Raw genomic sequence first — 26,953 nt, 5'->3', positions numbered from 1 at the left:
CATTTTCTTCCCTTATTGGTCACAGAATTTCAAGTCCTGGTAAAGCTGCATGATGATTGGATGAGCTGGAGGAGAAGTTCAAACCTCAGCTATCCAATCCCTGAGTAACTTAAACTCAGTGACCAATAAGGGGAAGTAATGGACAGAAGATACCTCCCCTTGTGCTCCCACCCTGCCTTCCCGAAGTCAGCAGCTCTCAGAAAGCGGGGGGGCCCTGCTGATAAAGAAAGTGAGGCGTGGCCGGCCCCCCTTACACTTGGGTCCCCTACAATTCTACCCCCTGTCGTCCCCCCCCCGATGGCTGCAGGTTAGATACTGGCAGCAATTTTTTTAATCAAATAAGGACTTTTAATGAATTCAGGTATCAGACCCCAGCATTCTGATATTGTTTTATTGCCTATTACTTAAATACTTTAGCTCAACCCACCCTATCTGTCCAAATCTTATTTCTGCATTTATGCATTTCTTTGACATAAGCTCTTACTTACTGTATATACTAACAGAACTTCTCCCATTCTGCTTCCCCTTTTCCCCTTTCCTTCATCTCTTTCTTTCACATCGCTCTCCTTGTGCTTACCTTAACTAGCTTTTATCAATCCACATTATCTGTATTCTGTTGCTCTGTTTTTTCTCTCAGTCATCAACTATTTATAAACCTCTTTCCCATTATGCTCCTTTCTCCTTGAAACTTGGACTCATTTACAGCAATTTGTCTTTGTATTTTTACATACAAATATTAACTGTATATACAAAAACATTTAGTTTGACATATAATAATATCATATTTCCAAAACAGAGCTCACAAGTCACATTGTTATTCAGAAAGGAGGAGGAGAACTGAATTTATGTGGGAGGTAGTGAATAAAAGGATGTAAGGACAATGTAGAAAGGGGATTCTATTTAGTGACAGGTAACAGTTATTAGTTTCTATGTTATTTCAAATTGGAGTAAATCTAGAGCAATTGCACTTGCAGAGTAATCACTTAAGAGGTTTCACTACTCATCCGAGTAGCTTCTTCAGTTCAACTGACTGGTACTTTTTTATGCCTCGTTCAAACCAGTGGTCTTCTTTGTCTAAAATGTCAAAGCAGTGTCCCTTGTATTTTAGGTGCAGAAAGACAGCTGAGTCTTGCCCTGTAGAGTTCCTCCTCCTATGCTGAGCCGTGTGCTTGAGGGGCAGTTGTTTAGTCTCCCCAGTATACAGTATATTATATAAAGATATGTGGGTAGAGAATCTGTCAGATAGGGTAGTTACTCAGACAGAAAAGGATGTGCTAGTCAAGGGTTTAAACTACGCATTGACACCACGACACATCCCACTAGTTGAGCTCATCACAGCCACTGAATCTTCCATCAAGAACAATCATATACCAGTGGAGGAAGCCAAACAATTCTGACTAAAAGTTTCAGCTGCCTTTTCAAGCACTAGAATACCTCCCTCTTAACTTACTGCTCAACTTTTAGTAAGAACCCTAACATCATTATCCAGCAGATAAAGGGCGATGCACTACATACACTACTCAGTAATAGCAATACATATGATCCTTTAAGGAGAGACCCAACAAGCAGTTACAAGAAAAATATAATAGATTGCTAGAAACAACATCCAATGAGTCACATTAGAGTCAGAAGAGACAATGGTATGATATGATGTCACTTCATTGTTCACATGTATACCTACAACAGAGGCAATTGAGACTGTAAGAAATCGACTGCAACAAGATAACACCCTCAGAAGCAGAACGAAGCTCCGTCCTAACCAAGTATGCTTGTTGCTAGGCTTGTGCCTAAACACCACATACAACGAATACACCAATTAGACCGCTCCCAGCTTACTCCTCCATGTATTCCTTGCTGGGTGCTCTGTCTGCAGCGTCCACATCGCTTGTCATACACCAAACCAAAAGAATGACGGCACTCCATTCAAGGATAAGGCAGGTTTATTACAGACCCCACAGGGATCTCAAGCCCTATGCATTTTGGGACTCAATCCCTTAATCATAGTAAACACCACATACTTCAAATACAAGGACCACTTCTACAGACAGAAGCATGGGTGTTCAATGGGTTCTCCAATATCTCCCTTTGTGGCAAACTTGTACATGGAGGAAGTGGAAAGGAGGGCCTTACTCACATTCCAGGGAACTACACTGAGTCAGGTATGTAGATGACACTTGGGTCAAAATCAGAGCTCATGAAGTGGTGGGCTTTACAGAACATATTAACTTGGTGGTAGTGATGAGCGAAATTTTATGCCAAGTTTTGCTGCAAATATGACACCCATATACTCCAATGGGTGCAAAAAGTGTCGCTCTTCAAAAAAAAATTGTTGTGTCCCATAGAATACAATGTATTTCACTTGCCTTTTTGGACTGTTTGATATCCATCCAAGAGGGGGGTAACTTGAAAACAGAAGTATACAGAAAACCCACTCATATGGATCAAATATTTGTTGTTCAATTCCCACCATCTGCTGGAACACAAGGTGTTATTAGAACTCTCACTGTGCATTTCTTTCTTATTAAAAAGCCAACACAATAAGTGAAACCAAAATAGATAAAAACAGTGGCAATTTTTCAGTATATGTACAACTACACATCTCAGATGAATGCTGCTAACTACAGACAAGTGGTAGTGCCTGCCTCTCGCAATCTCCCTCACGAATGCACGCACCGGAGCACTGGGGAGCTATGCGTCCCCAGTGCTCCTAAGCAAGCGGCTGGCCAGCATGCCACCCCTAATAGTTTGCCACTCTAGGACCAGGCCTTTGTGGCCTCGCCACAAATCCAGCCTGCCCATATGTACTGTAGCTGGAGTGTCAGAGAAACTCTCATCCCTGTGTTTTTCAATCCTAGCAACACAGTGAGACAACTGGTACACCCAAAGGATTCAAAATTAAAAGAAAAACAAACAAACATGGGATACAAAATCCTGTGTAGCGAGGAGTACACATATCTATTCATTGGGAAGACAAAATAACTGCTCTTCAAGTGAGTGGTTCAGCATAAGAGGGCAAACTCTACAGGGAAAGACTCTGCTGTCTTTCTACACCTAAAAGACAAGGGACACTCCTATGAAGAAAGCAATGTTCACATTTTGGACAGAGAAGACCACTGGTTTGAACGAGGCATAAAAGAGGCTATTTGTGTTAAGGTAGAGAAACCATCCTAAATTCGACACGACCTGTCTGTTACATACAATGCTGTTCTAACATCTTTACCTTAGTGGTTTCACAAAACTTCACACCTCCATTCATGCAACTCTCACAAGTAACACCTGCCTGGATAAATGAAAATATACATAGACACTTGGATATGTTCTTTTATGAGTGGCATATATGGTTATATATATGAAATCAGCAACAAAAAGGTTGTGAACATAGGTTTAAAAATTAAAGTCTCTCTCTGTCTAGGCCAGGCAATTACTGAAGGAATGTAAAATTGTATTTTACAGGTATGGGATCTGATATCCAGAAACCCCTTATCCAGAAAGTTTCGAATTATGGGAAAGTCATTCATTTTAAGCAAATAATTCAGATATGATTTACTTTTTCTCTGTAATTATGAAGCAGTATCTTGTGCTTGATCCCAACTCAGTTATGACTCCAGAATGCTTGCAACCTGTATAACCAAATACTTGTATAACTAAGAATGAGAGGTTTACTAAATAGTTTGCATACAGATTGTACTCATACTCTCCATTGCTGGTATATCTCTTTATCTTAATAAGAAAAACCTTCCTGTACTGCAGCACCATGACCCTTCCTCCTTGGCTAGCCTGTTGCTGCACTGCAATGTCCTTGCTCACTAAGCATGAGGCAAGTGGCAGTTTATGTACTGTGCTAATTCTGATGGCACCTGTAGAGAGGACATGAAAGTGAACTGAGCTGTAATTCAGGTTTTGATGCTGATATATTCTCTCACATAGAGCTGGTATACACTGGCTTGCTACAACAGCACGGTAGGTAATTTACATTATTATACATATTATATATATACATTATTTACATTATTAGTTCTTATCCACTACTAGTGATGCATTTTTGAAAAAGGAATGTAAAATGGTTTTTCAAGATAATACCAAAGTTAATGGGAAACGTATGATACAGAAAAAATGGAACAAAATACAAACTGAAACATGAAGCAAAAGTGAATCAGGGATAAAAAATAACATTTCTATATATTAATATATCTAGGAAATCTAGCTCAGTTTCTCTAACTTTGTGTTCAAAGAGTTTTTTTCTGTTAGTAAAATGGTACAAGAAGTTGGCTGTTTGTTGGCAATTATAATGCTGGCTGGGCTGCAATTATGATATAGGTAACAAAAATGAGATCTGTTAAAAAGAAAAAGGTTCAGAAGAGCTGCTTCTGGTGATGGAGACTGAGCATACCGAGTAAAATGTACCGTATATCATTATGATTCCACTATATATATGGATCATGTCCCTTTTTGGTTGTGTTCTCTTCAGTATAAATGTGAAGACAACTTATACCTTTTCAAAATGCACAATAGTGAATAAATATTAATTGTATAAGACTTTTTCTTGCACTTATGATCATTTTCTGATGAACTCTGATGAATTTCTGTACTCTTTTGGAACCACCTTGCTTGTAAGATAGAAATGTTTCAAATACAAATTAGTTTCTTATCCCTTTATTATGCAAAGGAAGAAGATAGTGTTTTAATTGGGGGTCACTGACCCTGACAGCCAAAAAAACATATTGCTCTATGAGGCTACAATTGTTCAGTTCTATTTTTCTTTTCAGAGCCTTTCCTAGGTTTTCATAGACCAGTAGTGATTCAACACCACTGATAAAGGGTTGGGATTGAGGGGGTCTGAATTTCTGCGGAAATTAATCTGTGGACATGCATTTACAGCCCCACTCCTTACGTTACGGATTAGGGAGCCTCAGCATAGATATTTCTCTCCAATACCTTTTAGCCTAAGGGTAAAGCTGACACTTATACAGGGTCCCTTCATTCTTTATTTATTGCTATAACCCTCTTTCTACTGCCTTTTCTTAACAATATTCATATACTATACATGTCTACATGAAAAAAAATTAAATGAAACCTTGTCACTTGTGAAAATTACTCATATTAAAATGCTGATGCAGTAGCTTTAAAGTCATTTGTAAAGCACAGATTGTTATGCGTGCTCAGGAGAGTTACTTGCATGGAATAATATACTGCTCTTGTTGTTCTGTAGCATTGATTTATTACAAAGCATGGTGTATGCATTTGCTGCTTTATTCGAAAAAATAACTCAGGAAGCCATACAAAGTTTTGCAGATAAGGTACAGTAATAATATTGTTATCTGACCTACTGGAAACAAAGCTGTATGCAAAATAGTGCGTATAATATAATAACGACCAAGTGTGACTGTGACTATGTTAATCTAACAGATAACATACTATTGTGTTAAGTCACATGTAGAGGCCCATTTATCAAAGTCTGAATTTATCTCATTATTTTGTGAAAAATACACCGACCAAATCCGGACGGGTTTGTTATTAATCAATACATTTTCCTGTGCTGGAAAAAAAACTGAAAAAATCATGGAAAAAAACTAATGGTACAAACTTTTAAAATTTTCCACCTGAAAACTTCGATATTTTTTAGATTTTTGCCCGAAAACCACAAAATCTTTGGAATATTGCTTTAAACCAGCGCAGATTAAGATATCTTTGGGACTTCTTGAGATTCAGGCTTTTTCCATCCTCGATGTTTAATAAATTCAGAAAAAGTAGAGTTTTTTTCTCAACTAAAAGTTCTGATTTTTCAGGTTTTGGGCATCTGGAATATAACCCCCATAGAGTTACCAGACTAGGACAGCAAGTGTTCGAACTGTTTATCACAAGCTACAATGAGGAAGACTTTCAGCTTCCTGATGCCTCAGAAGGGACAGTGAAGTAAACATGGAGATCTGAGGGTGGGGCTGCAAAAAGGGGGTAGGCAGCAAAGGTATGTGCCTAAGCAGCAATTTGGGAGGGTACAGTTATGAGGGTGGTTGAACAACTAGGTAACAGGTGAGTAGGCATGTAAGGTACAAATATTATTGCCTATACTTCATTATTTTGTTTAGGCTAAAGGTATGTTTTGTTTGTTCGTATAAGGCTTCATTGGGCATTGCATATGGGAATGTTTACTCTAGTATACATTCTTAAATTGCTAATGCACCTGCCAAATGAAAAACAAATTCAGTTTTGTGCATGGCAGGCCAACGATTCTATGTATATGCCATGTATGTCAGTTGGTTTGTAGATCAGCCATGTTTGAAATTCTTGCATGTCAATGCACCTGATCTACCAGAGTATGGTCAATCAGCAGGTTAGGATGTAAAGAAAAGCAGCAGATACTGTTCTCTTTTTGCTGTTTTGATGGGCTGTCTGTCCAAACAGTTGGAACAATTGACAAGTGGCCATGATGTGTATGCCAAAAATCTCATGACCTACATACTCTTCCCTGATGACCCAAATTTGAAATTTCATGTGTCTTATTTTGAATAGTGTTTTATTATATTTCTACTTTGTTTTTATTCCCACCCTTTTCCTGTTGGTTATTTGTTTGTGACCTCATCAATTTTACATTCACTTATTTTAATGGTTTACTTATCCTTTCAAAATCCAGTACTGAGTAACATGAGACTGTAGGGAAGAACACCAATCCCCCCCTTTCTTTTTTTAAACTTGAATTGCCCAAATAAAGAACTCGGAGGCTAACTTGTGGATGAAGGTCGGACACAGCTTTTATTAATCATGTTTTATATAAAGATCCTTGCACCTTAATAAACACATATTTCTTAAACCGACTTAACCCTTTATTCAACTCAAAGAACACCAATGCCGGCCATTGCAAGAGCAATGGGCATGTGAGAACAATTATTTTTTTATAAAGTGCAAAGGCAAGGATCAAAACCATTTTTCGCTGTGACAATTTCTCTGAAGAATAGTAAAAAACGAAACATACAGATACAAAGTAAAAGAACTGCTTAGCATTTCTAAATTAAAAACAAGAAAACAGAGGGGTGGGTGGGCGGGATGCTGCTGACCCCCTAATCTTACCCAGAACACGCTCGTTGCATAGGGGAGGGAGCAGGCACACTTGTGCGCAGCACTAATAAATGATTGCGGCGCCGAGCGATGACGTCATCGCTGCGACACGCGGGGGGGAGGGTAAGCGCTCCCCTCTCCCTGACAGTCACGGCGCGCCTCGCTAGGCGCCTCGCCACACTAGATTACCATAATTTGAAATAAAATAAGGCATGGTAACAGTAATAGGTGGAGGGGAGCATAGCCAATAATGGAAATATGTGGGATGAGTGTCATGATATTTTTAATCAAAGTGAGACCTGCATTCTTTAATATATTCCTGTACATAACTATTGTGTAGGTTTTAAAAATATGCAAAACTAAGAACAAACAAAGAATAAAACAAGAAGCTCCTCAGCCTAGGCATAGGGAATGTACAGGATAGCCAAAAGACCCTCTTGGTAATAAAATACAGCTTTGAAGCAAATATGCCTAAAGTTTTACAGCATCCAGTAAAATGTACAAATTAGATGGGCTGAACATTTTTCATGTGTCATCAATTCTTTTGTTCTTATTGCTTTTGCTGCTTCTGCATAGTGCAATTTATATGAGTTATAGTTCATAGTCCATTTCAGTTTATTTCAGCTTTTAACATGACCATCAGGGAAAGTGCTAAACTAGTAAGCTGCTAAACTTAATTGTGATGAGGGATTTAAGGATGTAATTAGCATTCAAATGCTTTTTTGAGTTAGGACATAGGGAGCCATAAGCATAAGACTCTGTATGTGCTCCTGTCAGTTTGTATGTGTTACTGGTTCAGCCTGAGGCTCTTTGAGTCCATACCATTCATTAGGCAGAAGAAGCCAACGGCATTGCCTCAAGCTTTCGCTGTCCTATTACCAGGGTCATGAGCAACCTTACCCACAGCTCAGCGTGCACTATGAAGTATGGTCACAATATGGTGACACTTAAACAGGGTTATAAGGATAGATCTGCCTGGTGAATCTGTCAGGAAGAAGTCAACCTTGGAAGGGAGAAATGCAAGGGTGTCACACAAAAATCCCCCAAAACACGTTTAGTTTTCACTCTTAATATTATCCAAATACCTGGTCTGAACTCGTATAGATAATTTTACTTCTAAGTCAATTATTTAAATATTGGATTTAGTGCAACCAATGAAAGAGGCCTTTTGTACTAAATGTTCTATTAGATTATCAGCAGAGAATGTCAGAAAGCGGATAAGTAACTTTATTTTCGAGGAATCATGGGCACAGAATAACTGTGCAACGCATCCAGTATATTATATTTAAACTCAAAACCAGTGTAAAAAGTAGTGTAAAATAAAAGGCACATTTGTGAAACTGTGTATTAGTGACAATGCACTCACCATTAAAATCATTATCCTTTATTTATATAGAGCTGACATATTCCACATGATTTACAGAGATGATACATCTCAATCCCTGTACCAGTGGATCTTACAGTCTAAAGTCTCTTTCACAAACTAGGGCCAGTTTTATGAAGAATTAATTTTCCTTTATGTTTTTTGAGGATGCCCACACAATAACAGATGAACTCCTTGCATATAGTGCCTAGAGTGTAAAACAAGCACAGTTGCACATGCACTTGGACATAATTCAGACATAAGTGCAATGAAAATCTTTTAAGTTCAGGTGTCCTCATTTCCACCACTTGCCAACAAAAAGAGGCTAGACAGAACCATCAGCACCAAGCGCAGCTATGAGGAACTGCAAGAAGCAAATTTAGATGTAAATAGTTTAAATAAATGCCATTATTATGAACAGGAACTGTGTCTAAAGTTGTGCAGTCGCAACTACAATTAGTAGTTGCGACTGCATCGCAATTACAATGAGTTTTTAAATAAAACTGATGAAAGGGGTGTTAAAAATTACCCCATATGTTTATTAAGCAAATCGTTTCTTATTTCTGTATAATACACAAAAGCCATGAATATCTTGTAAATTATATCCTTATAAACGGTGAGTTCTGATGTCATCAGTTATAAACGGTGAGTTCTGATGTCATTTCTGTCACATGACTCACTGAAACTTGTGTATTATAATAAATAAAATACCCCCAGTTGCAAAATATGAGGATATTAGAAGTTACCTCGGAGTTCGGCCTCGTGTTTTTATATGGTCATGAAACTCCTCGGTACTTATAATATCCTTATATTTTACAAAAGGGGGTACTTTATTCACTATATATTCTGCTAGGAAGGCTGCGAGTGGTATATTCCAATCCAGGTACAGTTCTAGAACTGAAAGCAGCCCTATGCCCATACATTTGTAAAGCAGTTTTACGCTGAGGATTCTAAATTTGATAACATATAGACAGCAAGAATGGGTAGTTAAGCAAGGAAGACTTTGTAGGGACAATACACTTACGGGCACTGCTGAAAAACATTGCAGCCCTTAGATCAGTATACACTAAGCACTTGCACCCTCCACCTATTTATTCTGTACTAGAGAAGTCTGTGCGTTAAAATTTAAAAACACTCTAATAATTCCACTGTCATTGTGTCCACCAGGAGGCAAAAACACAAGTTGTTGCATATCAGAAGCAAATGCAGTAATAATTTATGTATGGAGCTGGGATTTTGATGCTTTCCGTACTTGTGTGAAAATGACTGTGCCGGATTCTAGCTAATGCTAGTTAAAGTCCACAGTTTCTGTGTGGGAGTGCAAGTGCCAGCCCAGCTATTCTGCCACTGACTTAATAAACATGGTGGATCAAAAGTTCATTTTCAAAGTGTCAACTGGAGACATTAATTTGCATGGCAGATAATGGAAGTGTCAAAAAGCAGCTCAAGTGGTAAGAGTATTTTCAAATATAAAGTCACTAGGGAATCTTGGGAGATGCTGCAATATGACACGTATCTATGAAGCCTATTCTAATAAATCATTTATGTTGTACTGGGATTTATATGTATGCACGGTTATATAGTACATACTGTATACACAGTAATTAGAGGAGTAATTGAGGTAACTGCTAACAGCCTTTTATATTTTAGTAATTTTATTATTTAATTAATCCTTTTATTATTTATTAATCATATATGATTTTTAAAAGTTAATGTATGATTAATGATGTTAATGTTCATAACATGGTTAAAAAAAATCAACATTAGTATCCAGAACAACATCTCAAATCAGATACTCTTTTCTAACTCTGACTAGTTTGCTAATTTTCCACTGATGAGTGAACTAGCATCTTCATGTTATGCTCAACTTCAATGGAGTCAATACCTGGGGTGCAATTGCACCTGGGCCCGCAACCCCTTGGGACCCACCTGAGCCGCATGAAGTCATATCATGGGTGGTAGGGCAGAGGGTTATCAACATTAGTTCAATGAATAGGGCTTGTTCTGAACATACTGTTTGCCTGTTTTTTGTTATCTCTTGCACTAAACAGTGCAAATCTGAAAGTGTCCTTAGGAGCAGTCCATTGAGAAGATGCTCCTTATCAGAAAGAGTTCATAAGTCATTCATGACTTAGATACAAATGTTGAACATATTGACACCATTCATTAAAGGTACTAGAGATCTAAACAGACTTTTTTCACATATTGTCACCTATGCTTTGATGAATCACAGATATGTGCACCTATTGATGCTAAGGAACCCTGCAGCTGCTGCCACCCTGAACACTGCAGTAAGTCCAAGATGCTTCAAATCATATTTAAACATTCCTACTTTTTTATTGTGTGCAGTATAGTGTGAGTTGCAAGATCCAAGTATATTATAATACAGATCAGTGTGCTGTGTTGCTCGAAGCTATTTTAATATAGAAATGGGAAAGATATTTAATACCTGCTTGATAATATTAAAAAAGGAGTACAGACTCTGCCTAAAACATTAAATGGTGGAGATACATCATACTGTCAGCAAATGATTTATTGGTCCATCATGACAAAAAACCTGAATAAAGAGAACTTTTCATCTGCTGATCTAGATTTGGGAACAAAATGCAGGCAGTTTTAAAGGTGTCAGCATATTTGTGACATTGAACAGTTTACCTGTTTAATCATGTTGAACACCATGAACTAGTTATACCCTAATGATATACTCAGCCATGATATACTCCACTAGCATCTAACCCTAGATGAGAAAGTGTTTTCTTTCTTTCCTTGGTCACTTCAGACCTGTTTTTTCGGCTTTTATTTTTTTGTTTGAGAGCTAACAAATTGTTATTAACAGTGACAGACAGAATGTCTGAATGTGTGAGCTTAATACAAACGTGATGTGCTCAGCGTTTCCAGTTCAGCACAGAGGCATGTCTGTGGTTGGCAGGACCCAGGCCGTGCTGATATAGTCAATGAATTTAGATTTGTACTTGTACTGCTCAGATGGCAAAGGGACCTTATGTACTTACTTTAGCCACAATAGTCTAAATTAGGGTTGTTCAACTAACTAACCATATTTATATGGCTAGACTTCTGCCCAATGGGCTTCATAAACTTCTGTGTCTTCTCACCTTTTTAATATAATCTGTCATGGAAGAAAGTGGTGCATTGAATAACTGGACTCGTGATTTGGACAATTTACAGAGCTCTTTCAGAATATATGGTAATATTTACAATGGAAATACACATCTTTGAAAGGAAGAATACTGTGGCATTTATTCTAGGGGGTTATACAGTATTAAGGGTATTAAAGGATAAAGACATTGCAATTCACTAGGCTCCATTAGAAACACACAGTACACCTTGCTGGAGTGTTGTTCAGCTTAGAGGAGCACTGGCCCTATCTCACATATGTTGTGCTATTTTATTCCTCTTGTTTTCTTACCCTACTCAAAATATTTTTTGGCTCTCAGATTCAGATTCAGTAATTTTGTAATGCTTTTATTATTGTTCATTTTTCCTTTCAAGTTATGCTGTGACTTTGTGCTATGTTATTTTATGACACTCATAAGTGATGAATTTTATTGGATACTTTGCTGGCTCAGCCCTACCAGTGAATTAATAAAAGCTAGAGTCAGGGGAAAGCCAATTTGACTTTGCAGGAGCTTTGATTCAGTGAAACAGAAGGTTTGTTATTAATTCAAAGGAAGAGGCTCATCCATGTTCCCTCTGTGTTCTGGGGCTCGTGTGCAAATATTATGTTTATGCATCTGCATTGAATATAATGGGAGGCACAGTATGTGTGCATAATGCATTTCTGTTCCCACAAGGGAACTACCTATATGGCTTTTATATGTTCTCTTTTTGTCAGTGTGGGTATCCCAATACTGACAAAACCCATACTTGCTTAATCTTAGTTTATGATTGCTTTTAAATATAACATTTTTAAAGTTAAAGAACACAAATATGCAGAAAGTGTACCTCTTAGCAGGGTCGGACCCCCTCTCCCCATATTTGGTTTAAAAAAAAAAAAAAAAAAAGATCAGCGCTGTGCAGCAACGTTGTTCACACATGCGCGCAGAGCAGCGCGTCACATTAGGGGGGCGGGGGGCCCCCCCAGTCCAGCCCTGCCTCTTAGTCATTTCTGAGAAAAAAAAACTTAAAATCCTTGTTTTTGTTTTTTTTTTTCAACTGTTTTTAATTGGTTTACATAGCATGTTTTACAGTTCTTGGACAATATTATGTCCAATTACTAGCATATAGCAATCCTTGATGTAATAGTACATGCATTAAATAAAAAGAAATAAAAGAAAACAGAAAAGAAAAGAAAAATAAGTGTAAACATAATTAACATAATATTACAGTTTTCATAAAATTACGAGCTGAATTTATAATCTTGACAGGCTGGATTTATTTACCGTAGGCAAGATGCCAAAAGCCTGTTAGTACGGTGACTCCTGGGGGCTGATCTTGTAGTTGTTCCAGTTCCTGGAAACGTGTTTTGGATACATTGGTTCGTTTCTTGTAGCAATGAGTTACCCCTTAAGATTTCTGTGTCGTACAAGGTTGTGTTTATGAAGGTGTGAATGGTTAGGTATCTGAGTGATAAAGGGAGACTGTTGATGCATGTGGTCCAGGTGAAAAATAATTTTTTAGCTTCTTTTTTTGTCATGGCTTCCAATCAGTCCATATGAAAGATGTGGTGTAATTTTTGTTTCACAAGTGTGACTGATGGGGTTTCTGTTGAGAGCCATTGATGGAGAATTGCCTTTCGAGATGCCGTAAAATCCTTGTTTTAATGGAAACTACTACAACAGTTGGGTTATACTAGTGGACTGGTGACTGATGAATATTTTCTATGCATTATCTCTAATCTCATACTCTCTAGATAATCTCTAATCAGAAACCTTGCTGCACAGAGTGCCTTTTGTCTTCCCACTTGTACTGATCTCTAAGGGGCCTATTTATTAAGCTGTGTAAAAAGACTCTAAGTTTTACTCACGGAGCGTCAATGGCGGAGCTCACCCGGACCAACATGCCTTCCTGCTTGATCGCAGCTCTCGCGATAAGCCGGTCACTCCTCACCGGCTATTACATCCGAACCAAAAACCACAGATCGCTGTCAGGCGCTGACCAAGAACATCAGGAATCCGGCACAGTTATCATCAAACTTCGGCTTTTATTCGCACATAAAAAGGGTTACAGTGGAGGGTGTACAATTCTAACGTGTTTCATGCCCCATAGCTGGGCACTTCATCAGAGTCAAAAAGTGTGTAAAAAGACTCTCACTGTAAAATCAGTGTAAAAATAAACTGTGAATTTATTAAGGTTTTACACTGCCCTTAGAATATATCAAGGTTCTTACGACCTTGGATTTGATGCCATTTTTCTACTCGGCTTTAGACCTCAAGTAATCCATTAAACTCAATGGGGTTATGCTGGATTTGTACACTTGGGTATGTGGTTGCTAAAAACATTACAAAGCTTTACAAAGTACATTGTTTTTATGAGGCGATGCCTAGCAATGTGTAGTAGATTTTGTCACAGTTTTTTTTAAACAACATAATAAATAAGCCCTAGGTGAACTGAACAGCAGTTCAGCAAAGTCCCATGGGGAAATCACACTCATGAAAAATTTGCACCAATTTGTTAGACAGTAGCTTTATGTTTCACAGATGAAAATAAGAGCAAATAAAATATGCATTCTCATGAATTAAAAATGTAAATATTTTGGCATTAGTTTTTATAAAGCTAAAAAATCCACATACCTCATAAGAAACAGGCTTGTTTCACATAACAAAGCTTTTGAAGCATGGTTTTATGTGACTGTAGCAGATGATGCCTTCATTCTAGTACCAGCTTGAACACAGGCTTGTTTGATGCTCATTGACATGGAAGAGTAGAGAATGCTTGTATCAGGTATGCTCCAGGACTTGTGAATTGTATATCAATGTAGTATATAAGCAAAGCAGACGGTACCAGACCAGCTTGCTTGGGGCTTGCTCTGTCTGCTGCTGACTTGGCCAAGATATAGCTAAAAGCGGTTGTATGCACAATGTATGTAAGAGATAACATCTAAACCTTGCTTGCTTCTTGCCAAAATTGTTTTAATTCACTCGGTTGGGTGAGTATCACAAGAGTGTCACAATGAGTGGTAATGGTGATCCCTCAAAATGGAAGACTGTGTTGTCTCAACAAAACGATGAGCAATGTGATGAAACTTTACATTTATATTTAGCAGGCATATCCCTTCGATGTCCAAACAGAAAATTTAAAAAAAAAATCCCTGACTAGCTGAATAACATCCCAGGCATTATTCTGCTAGTCAAGCCCTGGAAAGATTAAACAAAGATATATATAAAAATAGCTGTGCCTTTGTGATTCAGTGATGTACAGTGATGTTAGAAAGTAAACAGAATAACAAATTATTATTGAGAGGGATGGTGCTTCAGAGACAACAAGGTGTGAGCACAATCTTCTTTATTAGCATCTGTTTAAAAGTCATGGTAGGAGGCGTAACAAAGGCCCTATTCCTTAATAAGGGATTACTCACCCACTGCATCATTTGTACAATTACAGTACAAACCTTGTCAGAAGCTAAAAACCCTCAGTTAGAAACAGACAGTATAACGAGCAGCCCTTTCATAGAGTTGGGAATCAAATAAGTAGCAAGAACTGAAATTACATTTGTCAAAAGAAAGCTGGTTTTAGATTTTGATTGGCTTGTTATGCAAGACAGTAGCTTTTGGTATCAACTGGATTAGGCGGTAGATTGCATTTAAAAGTTTTAGGAGCATTATAAGAGAAGTTGTCTTTTAACCAACGTATATACATGCTCTATTTTAATGTATTTAATTGTCCTTTTATGATTCTCATTCTTTTTGGTGACAAATTATGGAACTGATATTTTTGTATTGTAAAATGTGAATGTGTGTTTATATGTTGTGTAACATCTTCTGAAAGTAAGTTCTGGAATTGTTCCTTTTGCAGTATTTTACTTGGAACTGAACACTGGTACAAAAATAGAGCAATAATGTGCATGCCAAATGTTTGTTATTCTGCTACACTGTGGATATGAAGTATCATTAATACAGCAGTGTAAACACCCAGATACATTATATGAAGTATGTTTGACCAGCCACTAAAGGAAAAATGTTAATATAAGCCAATTCTTTCACTGCACCTCTGCCACAGGTGCAAAACCACAATAGGAAAAAGAGAACATACTAACAGCTGCTCATTCACTGCTCAGCAAAAATGAAAATTTCTCAGCAAAAATTAAAACTTCTGACCTATCCTGCCCAATTCATGTTTTCAGTGTTTATGTTTTAAGTGTTCAAAGTTATCCAATTATTATAATTTTAGCCAATGCTATGCCAAAAAAATACCTTGCAATACATGATTCAGTTTTGTATAATTAGGAAAATCCAGGCTCAAATCCAGGCTGTCATTTGTTATAGGTACAAACCTGGCAGGGTGGATGGTTTGTGACGAGATCTTAAGAAATCCTATTATGTTTAATGTTTCAACTTTTTCTGGCTACATTGTCCAGGGATCTTCTCGTGATCCCTAGATTTTTACTGAGGAAGGATCTTCTGGACCCAATTGCCCTTGTACATAATAGGGACTGGTAACTGCCTTTTTTTGGTTAGAACAAAGAGCAATTCAACAACCTGGCAAAAGGGTTTGAAATTGGTTTATTACTTTGTATAGGAAGAACAACGCCTTAGTCTGCAAAGTCAATGAAATCAGTATCAAGAAACCTAAATTTGATTTCACAGCGGAATTTGCAGGATAAGTAATTTTATGTTTCCATAGCAAACAACATATGGATATATACAGTATATATATATATATATATATATATATATATATATATAGATATATATATATATATATTCATATATTCAATAAAGTGTGTCTAATATAACTATGTGATATCATACACAATGGAAGTTTTTTTGTAGCTCAGTGGCTAAAGGAACACTAAGGGGCACATTTACTAAGCTCGAGTGAAGAATTCGAAGTAAAAAAACGTCAAATTTCGAAGGTTTTTTTTTGGGTACTTCGACTTCGATTCAAACGATTCTAACTAAAAATCGTTCGATTATTCGATAGTCGAAAGTACTGTCTCTTTAAAAAAAACTTTGACTACCTACTTCACCACTTTAAACCTACCGAGCTTCCATGTTAGCCTATGGGGACCTTCCCCATAAGGTTTCTAAGCTTTTTTTGATCAAAGGAAAATCCTTCGATCGATGGATTAAAATCCTTTGAATCGTTCGATTCAAAGGATTTAATCATTTGATCGAACGATTTTTCGTTTGATCGTCCGATCAAAGTATTTACGGTAAATCCTTCTACTTCGAAGGAAGGATTTTACTTCGAGAGTCGAATATCGAGGGTTAATTAACACTCTATATTCGACCCTTAGTAAATATGCCCCTAACAGTAGCGTTAATTATTGAAATATAATGCACTGTTGTTATAATTAAAATATAATGTATTATTGCCCTGTACTTGTAAAACTGGAGTGTTTCCTTCAGAAATATTACTATATTTTATATAAATATGCTGCCATGTAGCCATGGGGCTGTTCAGTCTGAAATAGAAAGAGCACAGGTCAGATAGAAGATAAACTTTTTAGAATATAATGGGTTTAGATCCCAGCGTAAGAACTAAAGCCATTTCATTCTACAGTTATCTGTTCCATTTAGCCCTATTTCAGCTTGAATGGCTGCCCCCATAGCTACACAGCAGGTTATTTATGTAAACTATAGCAGTGTTTCTAAAGCAAACAGACCAGACTTTTGTTGTTACTGTTCCTTTAACACAATTGCCTTGCAGCTCTGGAGTCTTGAGATCGGTTCTACCCTGGGCATTATCAGCCAGGAGTTTGTATGTGTTCCCTGTGTTTGTGTAGAATTCATTTCACTCTTCAGAAACATATAGACAGGTTAATTGGTTCCTGATGAAACACTGACCCCTATGTGTGTTGTGTGAATGTCCCTCAACTTCCCACGGCAACCTCCAATAAAATCAAGCTTAAATATTTATTAGATCTTGTAGAGCAAACACTCAGTTTTCACATGTGGAGGCTAGCAGTGTATTACATTAAAAGGAAGGATTTTTGGGGGCTGGAAAGTTGAAGAAAAGTGAAATGGATAAATAAATGATAAAATGAATATTGCTGAAAGTGCATTAACAAAAACTATTTTGTGAGTGTAATATGTCTAATATGTACATTTTTTTCTCTTTCAGGGGAGGAAAATTTATTGGCGATCTTGAAAAGGAGATGGTGGAAGTACATGTTTTTAGGAATCATAGACATAGAAGCCACATATTTGGTGGTAAAAGCTCATCAATATACCACTTTCATTAGTATACAGGTCAGTGTTTTTCTCTGCATCTTATACCGTGGATTATTATAATAGCATTCTCCATTATGACATTTCTAAAATATTGAATTGCTCTGTTCCATAGAAAGAAATCCATAGATTAACTCTTACATATAGGGACAATGATTTATCCATACCTTCCTATAATAAGGAATAGTGGACAGGATTGCCACCTGCCTGGCAATTTACTGGCTAAATTGGTAATGATACTTGATTGAATTAAATTATAATATTTGTAGGGAAATCCTACTTATTATTCTTAGTTGAAAAATTGGGACATTTTGGACAACACAAGATTAGTCAAAACCAACAACTGGATGAAATTCTACCCAAACCATCCACCAAACTTCCAGAAAGCCCTGTCTTTTTTTATTTGAAGTTAGGGGCAAATGTTGATATGGATTTATCAAGCATTTAAAACAACCAGCAATCACTCCATCAACAATATTTAAAGGCACATTAGCTTGTACTAAATTTACTAAGATGAATTGTCCCTTTAAAATAGACACAGATAAGCTATTAAACAATATTTATCAGAAATTAATTGAAATTTCTTTAACTTTGCATTAAAGGTCTTGCAAACCAGACGAAAAGACATTTTGCATCTTATATCCATATATTTGAATTAATTTGTTTGTCATACTGTGTGTTCTGTGTTAAATAAATCTATATAACGTAATGGTGCCTCAAGGGAAAAAAATATAAAGAAAATGATAAACGGTTTCTTGACTGTAGCTCTTGAAATGAAAAATATATATACCCGGAAGCTTCTTGCTTTAATGGAAAGCCAATTACCATCATTGTATAGGGTCATTGTATATATTTCTGTATTTGTAGGTGCATGTTGAAATCTTGAATGTTTGTTAAATTCTTAATTGGTTATAAGATTGGGCAACTTTTAGTTGCCTTCACCTAAATAGCTTGTAGACCTCATAGTTTGTGACTTAACAAGAAACAAAATGTTGGACTAACCTATTGTATACATAAAGGTCATGTGGTTTAGCACACAAGTAAATGACTGCCTGATGTGTCTATGCAAATGATGGAACATTTCATTTTGATTTGAAATTTCAACCCTCATTGATATTAATGATGTATAATAGTTTGTTTTGTACTTTGGCACAATAACGCAATATGTAGGACCAAGAATTTTGTAGGACTCACAACAATTATAAATACCAATTATTTTGAAGAATTGTTTATCTTCAGGGTGTAGTTCAATCTTTGTTACTCTGTAACATTTATATGGAAATGCACAATGCAGAATAAACCTTTAAAACTAAAAATACAAGAATATTGATTTTTTAAAACCCTTTTTTTAAAGAGGAAATTAAGATAACTTTGCTTTTTATATGTCTGCTGTGCTACTCCCCATAGCTATAACATATAGCATCTGGTACAGATTTACACATCTTTATTAGCACTGCCCTTCATTTCTCTTTGTCATCTGGAGCAAAGACAATGTACCATGCACCTCCCTAGAGTTCGGTATACTCATAAGCATGGGCACCACGTACCGTATGCCCAAAATTGTGTGTTGCACTGGAGTTAGACTAGAACTGCTATCAATACTAGATACCAGATGAATACTATAAGGTGCCACTATATTGTGTATAGTGTGCCTTAATCTCATGGCAGCCCTATTTATTTCCAGAATTTACTACTTCTTAAATAGTTGTATGTATGTATGTATATATAACTTTATTTGTAAAGCTCTGTTAAGGGGCCGCAGCGCTGTACAGTGCATAAAAGTACAATATATATAAAAGAATACATGAGGAGACAAATCATATACTAAATATATACAGAATCATAGGACAAAGAGTTTAAGTGCTATGTGGTAAGAGACATAGTGGGAAGGAAGTCCCTGCCCGTAGGGATTACAGTCTAAGTCAGGGGTAGGCAACGTGCGGCTCCAGAGCCTCATGCGGCTCTTTATCCTGCTTGCTGTGGCTTGGTCTTGCGACTTTGCCTTTCACGTCGTCTATACAGCCCTCACACCTGCTGTCGACTTCTTGAGTGTGCGACCACGGTAATAGCTTACCACGGTCGCACACTCAGGAAGCCGCCAGCAGGTGCGAGGGCTATATAGACATCCCAGTAGTGACAGGCAAGATCGAGCCGCGGTATGATGATTCATCATGGTCCTTACCGCGGTCACAACCTCAAGACAAGAGAGAAGCCTCCAGAGTCCAGCTGCAGCAGGTGCAAGGGCCAGTGGCGTAACTAGATGTTGCTGGGCCCCACAGCAAATTAATTTTAGGGCCCCCAACATATAGACATGGATGTGACGCATATTTCAATGACGTCTATAGCCCTCGCCTTTAAACAGATGAGAACACTAGCATTTAATAGGGCTATTCGGTGTTAAATTTATTTTGTAGGCCTACTCATGCACACTGCACTTTTGTTTGTTGTATTATGTTGTTGTTGTAACAGTTAAAATTAAAAAAAGGTTAAAACTTTTAAAAGTTTATCTATGTTTTTGCGGCTCCATGCTATTTTTCTTTAGTGGAAGAGGCAGCAAAATGGCTCTTTTAATAATAAAGGTTGCTGACCCCTTGTCTAAGTGGATGGGAGGCTAACATACAGGTACAAATTGGAGATAAAAAAGTGCACAAGGTAAGGCATAGTCAGTAGGGACAGGACTAGGCTAAAGTTCTAGTAGTCCAAAAGGTAGACTCTTAGGGGCAGATTTATCAAGGGTTGAATTTCAAAGTTAAAAAACGTAGAAATTCCACCATCGAATAGGCCAAATTCTAAATCGTTCGATCGATCGTAGAAATCGTTAGAATCAATTGATTTGAATGATTTAATCGATCGAACCATTTTCAAAAAAATACTTCGACTTTTTAAAACTTAGCCAAATTTTGGCTATAGGTTCTAGGAGGTCCCATAGGCTAAAATAGCAATTTGGCAGGTTTAAGGTGGCGAAGTGTCGAAGTCAAATTTTTTTAAAGAGACAGTACTTCGATTTTCAAATGGTCAAATATTCAAAGTATATTCAAATTGAAGTCGAATTTGGCCTAGTCGATGGTCGAAGTACCCAAAAATTCACTTTGAATTCACTTCGACCCTTAGTAAATGTGCCCCTTAGTTTTTTGTTGAAGAGATTAAGAGAGGATTCCTTACGGAGGAATTCAAGGATGGAATTCCAGAGGTAAGAAGCAGCAAGATAGAAGTGTTTCAGACAAGAGGTGGCAGTGGATGGTGCGAAGAGAAGGTGGCTCTGAGAAGAGTGGAGAAGATGACCAGGAAGGTATAGTGAGACAAGTGAAGATGTAGTGAGGAGCAGGTGAGTGAAGGACTATACATTTTAGCAGAAGGATTTTATATGTTATCCTTTTCTTAACAGGAAACCACACTAAGGATTTCAGTTGGGGTTGACCACGTTCCCTTTTAGGAAAGAGCAGAAGGATCCTGGTAGCAGATTGGAGGGGAGAGAGATGGGAGTCAGGAAGACCAGTTAGGAGGAGATTGCAATAGTCTAAACAGGATAAGATAACATGGATTAATGTTTTGGCTGTTGTTTGCAAAAGAAACAGGCATATCTTGGCTATATTGCTGAGGAAGAAACGACAGGTTTTGGCAGTATTATTAATATGATTAGAGAAGGAGAGGGACTGGTCAAAGATGACCCCTAAGCAGCGTGCTGAGTTAACTGAGTTAATAGTCATGCCATCAATAGTAATGGTGAAAGGAAGAGAAGGGCTAGGTTTGGGTGGAAAGACCATGAGCTCAGTCTTGGCCAAGCTGAGCTTAAGGTGGCATTGCTTCATCCAGGAAGAAATAGCTACTAGGCAGTCTGCTATCTGGGTTTGAACATCAGAGGTTAGTGAGGGAGTGTCTAAATATATCTGTAATGTCATCGGCATAGAGGTGATATTTAAGGCCAAATGAAGATATAAGGTCTCCTAAAGAGAGTGTACAAGGAGAACAACAGAAGACCAAGTACAAAACCCTGAGGCACCCCCACATTAAGATGAACAGGAGGAGAGGATTTGTTTGCAAAAGTAACAGAGAAGGAGATGTCAGAAAGGCAGGAAGAGAACCATGATGCAGCTTGATCACGGATACCAATTGAATGGAGTACTTGCATTAGAACAGAATGGTTACCAGTATCAAAAGCAGAAGATAAGTCCAGGAGAATGAGAATAGAGTAATGTCCTTTGGCCTTAGCAGTCTGGAGATCATTTGCAACTCTACATAAGGCAGTCTCAGTGGAGTGTGCAGGTCGAAAGCCAGACTACATAGGGTAAAGCAGATTATACAGGAGAAGACGAGATGTTCCAGCAGTTAAGAGGCTAGCGGTAAGAGAGAGACAGGACGGTAGTTAGACAAACAGGATGGGTCCAGTGTAGCCTTTTTCCGAATGGGCTTGACACAGGCCTGTTTGAATAACGAGGGGAAGGTAGCAGAAGTTAGTGAAGAATTGAATATATGAGTAAGTACTGGAGTGAGGACAGGAGAACACTGTTTTAATAGAGGTGATGGGATAGGATCAAGTGAGCAAGTTGTTGATGGAGAGGATAGGAGAAGTTTAGAGACTTCCGGCTCAGATATATGATCAAAAGAGTTGAAAATGGAAAGAGAAGCTTTAGGGGGAATGAGAATATTAGTATCTGAGGGGTGGGAAAATTGTTTAATACCTAGGTACCTGTCTGCAATATGCCAGGCATTAAAATGATACTGACACTAAAAATAACCTCTTCAAAATATAAATGTACCTACTGTGTGGGTAATATAGATAATTTTTCACTGATAGCTCTGCTTTGTAAGTATGAAAAAAAGGTTTGGTTTCTGGTGTATCTCTTTAAAGTCAAGTTCACCTTTGCCCAGATCTAAACAGATCAGAAAACAATAATAATAACAACTCAATAAAATGTATTACAGGCATCTCTAAATATGCAAATCCCTGTTATTTCTCATCCCCTCTATAATTGTAATACCATCTTAAATATTTTTTGCTATTTCAGAGATTTTAATTTCAGCACAGTCTTAATTGGCATTCTATAAATTCTACCACAAAGCTGGAATGATGTTCTTGTTTCTAATTAGGAGCTTCCCAGCGTCTCACAACAGAAAAGGCAGGAGCCAAAAATAGATGATTACTATACACTGTAAGCAAAGCAAACAAGAATAAACGGAATATAATTAAGGCATCTTGATCCATATATTGATTTGGGCAATTCCACCGGGATATTTTCTGTACATCATTTCTCCTGTAAACTACAAGCTTTTCTTCTTCAATCTATGCCACAAGCTACATGAAATAGAAGCATTTTTAAAAGGGCAGTATAAATTATATATATATATATATATATATATATATATATATATATATATATATATATATATATATATATATATATATATATATATATATCTACATATTATTATTCAAGGTTCCAAGCACACCGTATTAAAAGTCATTTATCATTTATTGAATAGCATATCAATTATGCATTGCTTCCGAATCAACGTTTCGGTTCATGGTTTAGAACCTCTCTCAAGATGCTTTACATAACCATACAGATAGGTCCATAAATAAACAGTTGAACTGCAGACTTTCAGCTTTAATTCAGTGGGTTGAACAAAAAGATTGCATAAAAATGTGAGGTACTAAAGCCTTTTATTTAACACAATCACTTCATTTCAGGGGCTCAAAAGTAATTGGACAAATTAAAAAACTGAAATTCTAATACTTGGTTGAAAATTCTTTACTGGCAATGACAACCTGAAGTCTTGAACTCATAGACATCACCAGATTCTGGGTTTCCTCCTTTTTAATGCTCTGCCAGGCCTTTACTGCAGCGGCTTTCAGTTGCTGTTTGTTTGTGGGCCTTTCTGTCCGAAGTTTAGTCTTCAACAAGTGAAATACATGCTCAATTGAGCTCAGATCAGGTGACTGACTTGACCATTCAAGATTATTCCACTTCTTTGCTTTAATAAATGCCTGGGTTGCTTTGGCTGTATGTTCCCAATCAATTTGACTGCATTTAGCTGGATTTGAGCAGACAGTGTAAATTCATTCAGGTGCTTCTGCCCTGTGTCACATCATGGATAAACACTAGTGTCCCACTGCATCCGCCGTTTTACAGATGATGTGGTATGCTTTGGATCATGAGCAGTTCCATGCCCTCTCCATACTTTCTTCTTGCCATCATTCTGGTAGAGGTTGATCTTGGTTTCATCTGTCCAAAGAATGTTTTTCCAGAACTATGTTTTTAGATTTTTTTTTAGCAAAGTCCAATCTAGCCTTTCTATTCTTGATGCTTATGAGTGGCTTGGACCTTGCAGTGCACCCTCTGTATTTACTTTCATGCAGTCTTCTCTTTATGGTAGACTTGGATATCGATACGCCTACCTCCTGGGGAGTGTTGTTCACTTTTTTGTCTGTTGTGAAGCGGTTTCTCTTCACCATGGAAATGATTCTACAATCATCCACCACTGTTGTCTTTCTCAGGATGTACCAAACTGTAGCTTTTGCCACTCCTAATGTAGCAATTTCTCTGATGTTTTTTTCTGTTTTTGCAGCATAAGGATGGCTTGTTTCACCTGCATGGAGAGGTCCTTTGAACACATGTTGTCTGTTCACAGCAAAACATTCCACATACAAGCACCCCCCCTAAAATCAACTCCAGGGCATTTATCTGCTTCATTGAGACATAACAAAGGAATTGCCCACATCTGCCCATGAAATAGCTTTTTAGTCAATGGTCCAATTACTTTTGAGCCTCTGAAATGTAGTGATTGTATTTAAAAAAAGGCTTTAGCTCCTCACATTTTCATGCAGTTTTTTTGTTCAACCCACTGAATTAAAGCTGAAAGTCTGCAGTTCAACTGCATCTGAGTTGTTTAAAATTCATTGTGGTAATGTACAGAACCAAAATTAGAAAAAAAAGTTGTCTGTCCAAATATTTATGGCCCTAACTGTATGTGTATATATATATATATATATATATATATATATATATATATATATATATATATATATATATATATATATATATACACACACACACACACACACACACACACAAATCTTCGAACAGGCACGTCCTTAAAAAATCTTTGCCTTTTTATTTTTGATACGTAGTATGTGAACTTGAACAGAGGAAGATTCCTAAATCTGGCCCTATAAGATCTACGTATTCAATAGCTATTGTATTGATATTTTCCTTCCTTATGTCAGTTGCACTAGTTAACTCCAAATCTAAATCATAATATCATTCTTGATAATGCAATGGATAGATACACAAGGGCTCATCCAACCCGGATTTTGCAAATAGTCAATACCTTAATAAACAAAGTTATTCAAATGAACAATTAAATTGTCAGTCAAAGAATGGGGCCCCTTGGTATATGTACTGTATAGGTAAAGTAGATATCAGTGGTGGAAGTGTAGAGAGGGCAGACCTTGTGACACAGTTAATAATGTTTTAACTTGGCTTTTTAGCCAGTGCCTGCAGATTTAAATTGATACATAGTACTGATATCACATAGCTTTCTTTGGACCAGTGCCATGACCTCATGTGCATCTCTGACATAGGTAGTTGTTATAGCTGCCATTGCAGGCTCAAGTGACTGATCAGATCGCAATGCCTGGGGTTACAGATGAACATTCTTTTCTATATAAAATGCTGAACCATGATAAAGCACATAATTATGTTATGTGGACATTACTGGTCTGACATGGAGAAGCTAACAAAATCAGTTTGGTAATATCACTGCATTTAATGGTATAGGACCTTTGAATGCATCTGCAGTTATGAGGTTCATGCTTACAATGATACCATGTTTCTGAGAAAATCAGATATAATGACTGATTCATTGCTTGTCTGCATGTCCATGTTACTGTCCTTCATTTTTCATTGTCCAAGTGGGCATGTGCCTGCAAGTGCCTTCAAACTAGGAGAAAATGGATATTTGAGCTGTTTTATAAAATGTGTCAAAACAGAACAATACTGGATAAACTGAATTTATACAAACATACATCGGTCTAGTAACCTGTACCAGATTCCATAGATCCAAGTGGGTTACCCAAAGCTTAAAACAAGCAGTGGTGTAAGTACAGAAGATGCCTGTGAGTGAAAGCATTCAAAATTGAAATACATTCTGGGGCCTATTTATCACACTGTGTAACTGTTGTAAAAGGCTGTGTACAATAAATGGTGTGTGTGTTTTATTTCATACCAACAAAACGTCATTATTTTACACCAGTTCAGACACCACCCATCAATCCATGCTAATGGGAAAAGTTGAATCATCATGTAAGTTCTAACGGAAGTGGCTCTGAAAAAGAAAGTGTAAAAAAATGCAATGAATGGACGCTATATTCTACCATAGCATTTTGAAGTGGTTACTTACTCACAGTCGCTGAAAATCAATGCACAACTAGATAGGCCACTTTGTGTCTCTGAGGTATTGAGTGGACGGGGATTTGTCTCATTGCCTGCAACTGAAGGCTGCACAGCAAAAGTAATTCCCTCATTATATTTAACTAGTTCTGCACAGGCCTCTAACCAATTATGGCTTATTACTGACTGACCCTATGTTAACTACCACCTCCCTCACCCATTCAAAAACATAAAAAGAGATTTAGAGGCCACATAAACCACTGCCATGTGGCGTCTTTTGGCCAGGATGGGATGGCACATGGATACAGCAGACAAATATTTTCCACTGAACCTCTGAGAGCAGGATGCCAAAGGCATATGAAATACAGGCACACAAGGGACAAGCTGATCCAGAAGCTGAAATGCTGAGGACTCTTAGGGGGCTATGTATTAAAAGGATCTAAGGTTGCCCAGGGGCAGTAACCCATATCAGCTAATCAGCAGATAGCATTTACTGGTCACCTGTTTAAATGCAAACACCTTATTGGTTGTTATGGGTTCCTGCTCCTGGGCTAACTTAGTGCTTTATATTACATATGGGGGAAAGAATATAAGGTAATGTTCTTGAAGGACAAATAAGGTACCGCTGACAGAAAACCTCTGTGCCTGTTATGCCTTTCCAGCAGGCCTCAAGCTTTCTCAAGGTTAAAAAGAAAAATTTTGTTTGCAATGGAAACAAAACAGAAGGACGAACAGGCCCGGATTTGCGGCAAAGCCGCATAGGCCCGGGCCTAGGGTGGCAAATAATAGGGGCGGCA

General features: G+C 37.5%; 1 protein-coding gene across 1 annotated transcript in view; it reads left to right on the top strand.

Annotated features, from left to right (window-relative positions):
* Nucleotides 1-26,953, top strand: part of slc35f1.L (solute carrier family 35 member F1 L homeolog) — a 187,457-nt gene that overhangs the window by 132,616 nt on the left and 27,888 nt on the right. Inside the window, exon 3 of the mRNA XM_018263261.2 lies at nt 17,660-17,787. Within this exon, the coding sequence (XP_018118750.1) occupies nt 17,660-17,787 (128 nt within the window). The remainder of the gene's footprint in view (nt 1-17,659; nt 17,788-26,953) is intronic.

Source organism: Xenopus laevis, chromosome 5L, assembly GCF_017654675.1.
Source record: "Xenopus laevis strain J_2021 chromosome 5L, Xenopus_laevis_v10.1, whole genome shotgun sequence".
NCBI classification, from domain to species: domain Eukaryota; kingdom Metazoa; phylum Chordata; class Amphibia; order Anura; family Pipidae; genus Xenopus; species Xenopus laevis.
The sequence above is the reverse complement of the archived record's forward strand: the minus strand, read 5'-3'. Positions and strand labels throughout refer to the sequence as shown.